The 8,556-nt window shown below is 46.9% G+C and overlaps 1 protein-coding gene and 1 non-coding gene across 2 annotated transcripts; one reads left to right on the top strand and one right to left on the bottom strand.

The window, feature by feature from the left end:
* Positions 1–73, top strand: trnaf-gaa (transfer RNA phenylalanine (anticodon GAA)). The gene has a single exon. It is a non-coding gene; the product is annotated as a tRNA-Phe (tRNA).
* Positions 74–2,930: 2,857 nt separating this feature from the next.
* LOC138242839 (zona pellucida sperm-binding protein 3-like) lies at positions 2,931–5,364 on the bottom strand. The gene is made up of 9 exons (XM_069198417.1): positions 4,746–5,364; positions 4,529–4,644; positions 4,346–4,452; positions 4,097–4,271; positions 3,902–4,019; positions 3,603–3,703; positions 3,452–3,525; positions 3,102–3,284; positions 2,931–3,022 (listed from the first exon to the last, which is right to left on the bottom strand). The coding sequence occupies exons 4-9, from the start codon at positions 4,219–4,221 to the stop codon at positions 3,015–3,017; spliced, it is 609 nt and encodes a 202-aa protein (XP_069054518.1). The 5' UTR covers positions 4,222–4,271; positions 4,346–4,452; positions 4,529–4,644; positions 4,746–5,364; the 3' UTR covers positions 2,931–3,014.
* Positions 5,365–8,556: the final 3,192 nt, after the last annotated feature.

Here is an 8,556-nt window from a genome sequence, read left to right on the forward strand (position 1 = left end):
GCCGAAATAGCTCAGTTGGGAGAGCGTTAGACTGAAGATCTAAAGGTCCCTGGTTCGATCCCGGGTTTCGGCATTTTGTTTCATCGCGCCCTTTGTTCCTCTCTCCAGCGCCCCCTGCCTAAAGTGACGCTTCCCTTTCTCAGCCCGAAACGCAAGCGAGACACCAGCAGCGGTCCCTGCAGGTTTCCGTAGTGTAGCGGCTATCACGTTCGCCTAACATGCGAAAGGTCCCCGGGTCGAGACCGGGTGGAAACAGCCCCATTTTGCACGCTCCTGTACTTCACAGAGGTCTTGAGCGACCGGTCATTTGTTCCCAATGTATTTCCGGTGCCTTCGTGCACTCTTGTACCAAACGCACGTTTGTTCTGTACGCGGAGCCGATCATTTGCAATTGGGCTGTGCCCACAGACCAGGACGAGCTCTGTCGGCTCAAAAGCAGCGCAGGACCTGCAAGAACAACAGAAAGATTAGCATCCAGCGGGGGCCTCTTAGTGAGCCCAAGAGCTCATCAAGAATCGGCTCCAGCAACAGGGCTGGGCGCATTGTTCCATTCTCCGCCCACTCTCGGTGTAAACAAGTCCCTCCTGGTCTCTGCTTGAAATGCACTTTCCTGCGTTTGCTTTGGTGTAACTGGCTTCCCCTGCATGGGCGAATGTGAAGAAGATCCTTAGTAAGTCATTGAAGAAAACCGAGAAGAGGTCGGAGTGGCCTCATCAACGATCCAGTCAGGCAGTACTCCTCTGTAAAGCGCCGTTCGTTCACATCGATTGGCTTTTTTTTTGCCTTCATTCGTGCGAGTAGTAAAAGCAGACGCCCCTATTCTGCCGTGACCCGGATTCGAACTGGGGTTGTTGTGGCCACAACGCAAAGTACTGACCACTATACGATCACAGCGAGTTACCGAGACACACGCGGCAGGGCGGAAAGGGCTGTGCTCTCTTCGTGTGACATAATTCGGAAAAGTCCTGACGTTGCATTTCAACTGAGCCCCAGTATACATCGACCCTTCGACACTCTGAGTGACAACTCTCTTGCGTGTTTTCTCATATTTATGTAGTTTGCTTGGTGGCGCAGTCGTCGTGCACAAAGAACGCTTTGAAAAGCGTCAAAAGCAAGTCATTCCAAGTTAGTCGTTTGTGTTTTCCGTTCAGACGCGAAATGCTGAAATAATCTCTCGGCTCCTCGGTTGTCATTTCTGCTACATAGAGGAATCACAGCACGCGTGTTAAAAGAAGACTGTGATATTCGGTGCGTCTTGGATTAGACGAGATTAAAGAGTGAGTAGTTTTGTTTTTCTGTGATGTCTGTGGGACCAATGAATAATGTGGCATTCAGACTAATGTGGAGTATTTGTTTCCTTAGGGAAATTGCCACTACCATATACTGGGGCATTAGGACCCATATGGACCGCAGGGTGAGCGCCCAGCAACAGAAACCAGACGGTACCGTGTGTCGGGCTCGGCCGCGTGCAGGACAATGACTTCACTTAAATGTTTAACTGATAAAACCCAAATGAACCAAACCTGTATAAATTAGTGGTGGAAAGGAGTCTTCTTATATAGCAAAAGGTCTCTGATCCTTTGGTAAGAACGATGGGTATATAACCCATTGTCCTCAATATTAGAAATGAATCCTTGAGCACTGCTGTTGTACCAACGGTCCATAAAAGCCTAACATTACCCTTTCTTGCATAAATTGTAGAACATGCCGTCACATTTCAGTTGCACCTCAGTAGCAGTTTGATCTATTATCACCCTACTCCCCACCTCAGAACCTTTGCTCTTCTTATTCTGGTCTCCTAACTGTCCCCCAAGCCCATCTACACTGTATGAGTGACAAGGCCTTCTGTTATGCCCCCAAGCTCTGAAACTCTCTCCCCAAGGATACCAGAGTCACCTTCCCTAAACTCCTTCAAATTCAGACTCAACACCTTCTTCTGTAGAAGAGCCTTTACTGAACTGGTTCCATTCTTTACCCCTCTGCTTCTACTTTCCTTAGTACCACCATCCATGGTCTCCTCTGTCTATTGGAATTGTTTTATCCTGTGTATTCTTATTGTAATTCTGTCAAGTGCTTTGAGAAGCCACCTTTGGAACCATTATATAAAATAGTTTATCCTAAAACCTTGAAGCTTTAATAGGGCAGTGCAGTAGGGCTAAAAATTGACAGTGTTAGTGGGCCATCATGATTTGTGCAAATTATAGGTAGTCACAAAGGGAGACTAGGATTCACTTGAAATTCATGACATGGGACACTGAAACAGGGGAGAGGCTTTGTGTAGTAAGCATTCAGTCTCAATCTACACAGTCTGTGCTGCTGGTAGAGGTGGTTGTGAACACCTGTCTTCCCAGTCAGGTGTTGGGATCTCCAGTCTCAATCCTAATACTCCTCATGACTGTCCAATACCACTGCTGTGAAACCAACACCCATAAGACAAAACCTCCGAGATTCTAACTGCACCATTATTCACTGATGTTTGTGCACCAGTATTGTTCCTTTGCTAAGGAATGGAAGGCCTACTTTACACCAAGCCCCTGTTGACAATTCCTTCCTTGTGTTTATTTTAGGAAGTTTGTGCAGCCTAGAATAGGACACCAGATCTCACCCTTACTGGGCACTACAGTAGCAACTCACACTCCATAAGCACTACCCCTCTCGGAAATGGGAGGATTTCCAGTATATTGAACACCTGTCTCTCCCCCAGTAAAGAGTGTCACACTGCCCTGCCCAAGGAATAGTGCGGCCATCTTCCCCCAGTACAACGCTTTATTACTCCAGACATTTTCAGTCCTCATTGGCAGCAATACAGGAAGCATTCTTGAAAGGGGAACCCCCACAAATACTTCCATTGATTAATGGGTCTCACTTCCCTTGAATTCCTCCACCCCATTCAAACCTATAAACCATAAAGAAACAAGGGCAGGCAGAAGGGTCTTTCACAGCTTTATTGAGATGTTGCCATTACAAGGCGACTGGAGGCAGGAGAGTCACAAGGGCCAGGCTGGAGCCTTCATTCAGGCACCTGGGGAGGAAGAAGGAGAACAATGCAGCTGAACTGCAGGACACCCACCCCTATAGGGGCTCCTCCTGCCAGACCCTACCTGTCCACTGGCCAACATCTCCAAAATCCTCTGCTCCCTCCACATCCTCACTGGTGCTCTCAGCATCTTCACTGGAGCTCTGAGGGTCTCCCTCCTCATCCTCAGTCCAGTTAGCTCCCACCTCCAGAGGAGCGTCTACTGGTGCCACAGACACCCGACTACTGGTCACCAGGCTCCTGGTACCTATGGACAAGCAACACCCAGGATTGAGGGATCTGCTATACCCGGAGACCCACAGTCTACTCATCTACACAGTCCTTTTGTCCAGCACAGGATCATTCCTCAGTTGTCCAAGCATAGTTGTCTCTTGGGCAGAGATGCATCCACAAGGGATAGAGAACCAGACCCACCTTCATTCCGACTGCCAGCACACCTGGACTCACAGCAGGCACAGACCTCATGGTCACCATACAGCTCCTCCCACCTGGAGGAGAGGAGGACAGGTGAGGCCTCCACCTGGCATGTCCCAGAGCACCCTCAGCAGGCTCCTTGCAGAAGTACCTCTTCGCCTCCCTGTTGTAGGTGCAGGACTTGGTCCCTGGTGTTGCTTTAGCAGGAGCCACAGCCATGACACAGTGCATGTACAGCTCAGTCACTTCATGCTACAAGAGGGAAGGTCACAGCATTAAGGGATCAAGGCCAATAGTGGGACAGAGAAGAACCTTCTGCCATCAGTGAAGGCAAGCTGGCAGCTCTAGGCACTACAGCTGCCACAGTCTGGTTCACATCTAGATCATGGATGGAAAAGCAGACAATGGATCAATAGAGCAAGAAGGCTGAGCAGCCTTTGAGAGCAGTACCTTCCTGGACAGCTTCTTCTGGAAGAGGAAGGCATCAATTGTGAAGCGGAGCACATCCTTCTGCTTGGAGGGGACAAACCTGGACAGGCAGCCATCTGCCTTGCAGTCCACCATGCACCTGGGGACAAGGACAAGGATGAACCCCTGCAGGCTCTCAGGGCTCCTGCCCACCTCTCCTCCCAGAAGGGGCCGTACCCCAAGTTGTCGATCACGGGGAAACGGGGCTGGGAGTGCTGGTCCGGTTTCTCCGTTACGTAACACGAGTGGATGTACAGCCTCTGCTCCACTGTGGCAAAGTAGGCAGTGGCCTGGAAGTACATGGGCTGACCCAGGAAGTACTCATCCTTAGGAGAGAGCCGGACCCAGCGGGCTGGAGAGAGAGGCAGCATTACACCTGCACACAGCACCCCCTGCAGGCAGGAGCCACTCACTCAAGGAGCTTACAGTTGGTGGTGAGCAGCACAAAGCTGTGCTTGTTCTTCAGGTCCTTGAAGAAGGTCCTTCTCCTGGCCCACGTGGGGACATAGCCAACCTTGTAGGAGTAGTGGAACCTGCAGGACAGAGGGGTTGAGGGGCATCTGGACACTTTCCCCAGCAGCTTCTCCGCAGCAGCAGAGCCCTGCCTACCTGTTGTAGGAGCACTTGACAGGCACAGAGAAGGGAATGAAGCGATGCACAGGTGCACTGGAGGAGGGCGGGGCATAGCGGAGAGTGTTGGAGTACACCAGGCGGCCCTGGAGAACCTGCAAGGTCACAGAGGAAGGGATATTCCCAGGAAAGGCAACCCCGATACCGGCCCTACAGCTCACATCGATACACTGCCTGTAGATGAAGACCCGCTTACCGATCACTCGGTACCGCACTCGTGAAGCCTGTAGATGAAGTAGAAGTAATGGCGTGTGGTTCGGCTGACGCTGCAGTTGCCCAAGGTCACCTCCGATGGCCGACAGCTGAAGCCGAACAGGAGCCGACTGACCCTCATGTACATCCTGCTGGAGTCGCACCACACAGCCACTCCTCGGGTGCCCCCGATGGCCGGGCGAGCCGGCTGCCGCCCTCGCTGGGGAGGAAACAGGACGCTCTTGATGTAGGCGGGTAAGGGGCGGCTGCCGGCTTCGGGCTTCATCTTCTCCTTGTCGAAGTAGGGCGAGTACGCGTCTCTGGACACGGGAAGGCGGCGGAAGTCGGGAGCCAAGGACTGCGAGTCGTTCTCGCTTGCAGACAGGTCTTCGGAAGGCGCATCTGCCAGGTTCAAATCCTCCGACTGGGCTGCGTCTTCAGGAGCCGGGAGGTCGGCCTGGAGCGCCAATTCCCGAGAGTCCCAGCCAGCCGGCCCAGCGGAGACCAGTGCGGGGAGCCCGGCCCCTGCGCACAGGCACAGCACAAAGAGAAACGAGCGCATCGCCAAATTGACGTCCCGCTAAACTGCTACAGGAGTAAAATAAGTAAACCAATAAACTGTGTTGAAGCAAGAAAGCATAAAGTGTGAATGCGGTGAATAGGTTTTTATACTGGCAGGACCTACTACCACACACCTGGTCACACTACCGCTCAATCAACACAATCAATTACACACAGAGACTCGGATTGTTCTCAGGGTCTAATTAGAACCTGCTTCCAGTCTGAGGCGGGACTCCGTAAAGCCTCCTGAACACTTTCCCGTGTGTATCTGACCTCAGCGGAGGAGTTCCACGCAATTTCGACAGAATTAAATCACCCACACGTGTAAAATTTGCTCAGATTAATTTATTGTTCAATTAGTTTCTAATTTCCAAGGACAGTGTGTTAAACTCGCTGTCAGACAGAGTACGGAACATGCGACACGTCCGTCCACACTTTCTTTTATCGAGGGGGCTGTTCTATCAACACGTAATTTTACAATAATAATTTTACTAATTTTCATGTGTAATTGCATGTCATATTAAAATGTGTAATACAAGCATTTCTTTGCTTCCCAGTAAAGAAATACTGATCAGCTTTTGACATGTTCTGATAATAATTTGTCTGATTTCTCAGAGATTGCTTTTGCTTCGCAGCACTGAGAACCAATGGAAGCCCGTTTCCTCCAGGGAGTAAAAGAAAACGCACTATGGTATCTCAGAATTGTGACTTTGAATCTCAGAATTGCGACCTAAAAACTCAGAATTTTGATTTTATATCTCACATTTGCGACTTCGAAATAGCCCATATTTCATTGTCTGTCCTTTTGTTATTGTAACGGATTCGGGTTCTAGGGCTTGTGCCCTCGCCGCTCCCACCCTACTAACTGTATTAGCTTGAATCCAGGCCTTGCTAGCTGAGCTAAAGAACATTTTAGATATAAAGTCGGAGTTCTGAGTTACTAAGTCGCAATTTTGAGTTACTTAGTCGGAATTCTGCGATACCATAGCGCGTTTTTTTAACTCCCTGGCAGAAACGGGCTTTCATACATTTCAATTAGTCTGATCAGTGTAGGACAAGTTAATGTAGAACCATTGCTATGTCTGTCTCTTGTTTGTATATAAATGAATGTCTTTGACAACTTAATGTTAGTTTTTAATTTAGTTTTACGATGTAGGTCATGCGTTAACATATGCACGAGCATACAAAATGTCTCCCTCCTGATTCAGCTCATGCTCCATAGGAGAGAAGCGATTCCTCCTGCTTCTCGTACAATCATATCAGAACAGAAGCCCGTCTCACCCGGCTCTGATTCAAGAGCAACTCACATCTTTAGCCCCTTTTTTATTCGTGATCGTAATTTTCTTAAGTTATGATCAATATTGAACTTTTTCTAAATAAAACGACAATAATCAAACATACAAAGTATTAGGAGTTGACAGGGTGCCCCTTTGGAATAGTCGTCAGAAAATGTGAGAAAAGGAAAGTTACCTAAGCTCTCATACACAGCATTAGAGATTGGAATCTGATTGTAAAAAAAAAACTACCTGTCTCCCCTTCATTTAACAGTGCTGTTGTTTTTATTTTACATATTGTTAGCATTTTAATGAATTGTTAAAAGATTGATACACAAATCGCTAAATAAGAAAACGTAAAAACCCAACTGTAAGCAATTGACCATTCATATTCCTGAATTTTAAATCCCTGTGTTTATCTGTGTCCAAGTGCCTGGTGCAGCTATTTTGAAAGCAGAGTCTATGATTTATTGCGGAAGCGCGTTGTTGCCACCCAGGAAAAAAAATCTTAATTAATAAATACCAAATTATCTCCTAATTACGAGATAGCAACGATATCATATGTGTGTATGAACAACCTGTTATATTTGCAATGGCAGTACCTACAGCCTATCGAAAGGTTTGCTGGCACTGTGGGTTTAATTTTCCTGACAATGTGCATGCTGAGAAATGCGCACGGACTGACTTTCTTCTCGCAATGAAAATGTTACCGTTTGTACCTCATGTAAACACAGTTTTAACCATTAGCACACTCATATATATCCTGAATCAATAACGAATGTGACCTAGAATCCATTGTACCGCTTCAAACTGAAAGTCAGATATTTAGTCTCAAAACTACATAACTCAGGATTTTTTTTTCCTTGATGGCAGCATTGGCTTCTGTTATTTAGATTCAACCACTGAAGAGGTTGGTTTTGCGTTTTTAGCTATTGAACATAACTGGTAAGTTTAAGTCAGTTCTTGTTACTCTTCCCGCTCGAAAGAGCTATATTAATACCGGCGCACCTGTCTCCACAGGAAAGTTATTGCTGTTCCAAAACCAATGTACTGCAGCTTCTGGCCACGTGTTCCTGCTGTCAGCCTGTGATACCATGTTCTTCCACCGCTAGAAATATTACTGCTCTAGTACAGTAGTAAAAGAGGAAAAAAATGCAAACACCGTTTAGAAAAAACACACACGTCTCAGGCCTTAACCATGACAAGGATAGGATTTGAACCTAGACGAACAGAGCACAATGAATTAGCAATCCAAAAAGTGACTTATGTTTAATTTTCTTTTCGCTTGCTCGATTTGTAGTACGCTCCTCAATCCTTACAACCGCTAAACAAAACAACTTCATGTGCCACAGCATTCTGCTGCAGGTACGGTTTGCACCGTGTATTAGGCGAACCCGAATGAAATATTTCAAATATGTGAAGAATTTTATGAAACCTGAAAAAAGATCACAGCCAATGTCAACAATTTAGAGCCTGTAGGCAGCTTCAACAGAACAAAACGATCTGAAGCCGCAATTCTTTCATAGAGTGTATTGTGACACTCTAACCACGTTGTTGCTATTACTGCTACATCTGCTGTCGTTGGTTAAAACTCTACTCAGCGGGCAAGTAAAGTTGTACAAAAGACTACTTTGAGCCGTCCAAATTCCATTATGTGAATTTAAGCTTTTTTTAATAATAGCATTAGTAATACAATGCGTGCTCAGAAATGTTACTTATTAGCTTATGAAGCAACAGTGTTTCGACCATTTGCGGTCTTCAAAAAGTAAACGCTGAAGTTTTTATACTTCCTTGTGAGCAGATCACCTTTGATTTAGAAAAGGAAAACTTACTCCCCTGTTGCTTTCATTGCAATATCTGAATCGAGACCCAAGCGCTAAGAAAGCTGAATAACGCAAAAGACATATTCCCGATTTTAATTTAGATACACATTTTCTAATGCAGCTTTCATTACAAGACAGTCTATTTCTCGAAAGCGTG

The sequence above is a fragment of the Lepisosteus oculatus genome, chromosome 14 (assembly GCF_040954835.1).
Source record: "Lepisosteus oculatus isolate fLepOcu1 chromosome 14, fLepOcu1.hap2, whole genome shotgun sequence".
Lineage (NCBI taxonomy): Eukaryota > Metazoa > Chordata > Actinopteri > Semionotiformes > Lepisosteidae > Lepisosteus > Lepisosteus oculatus.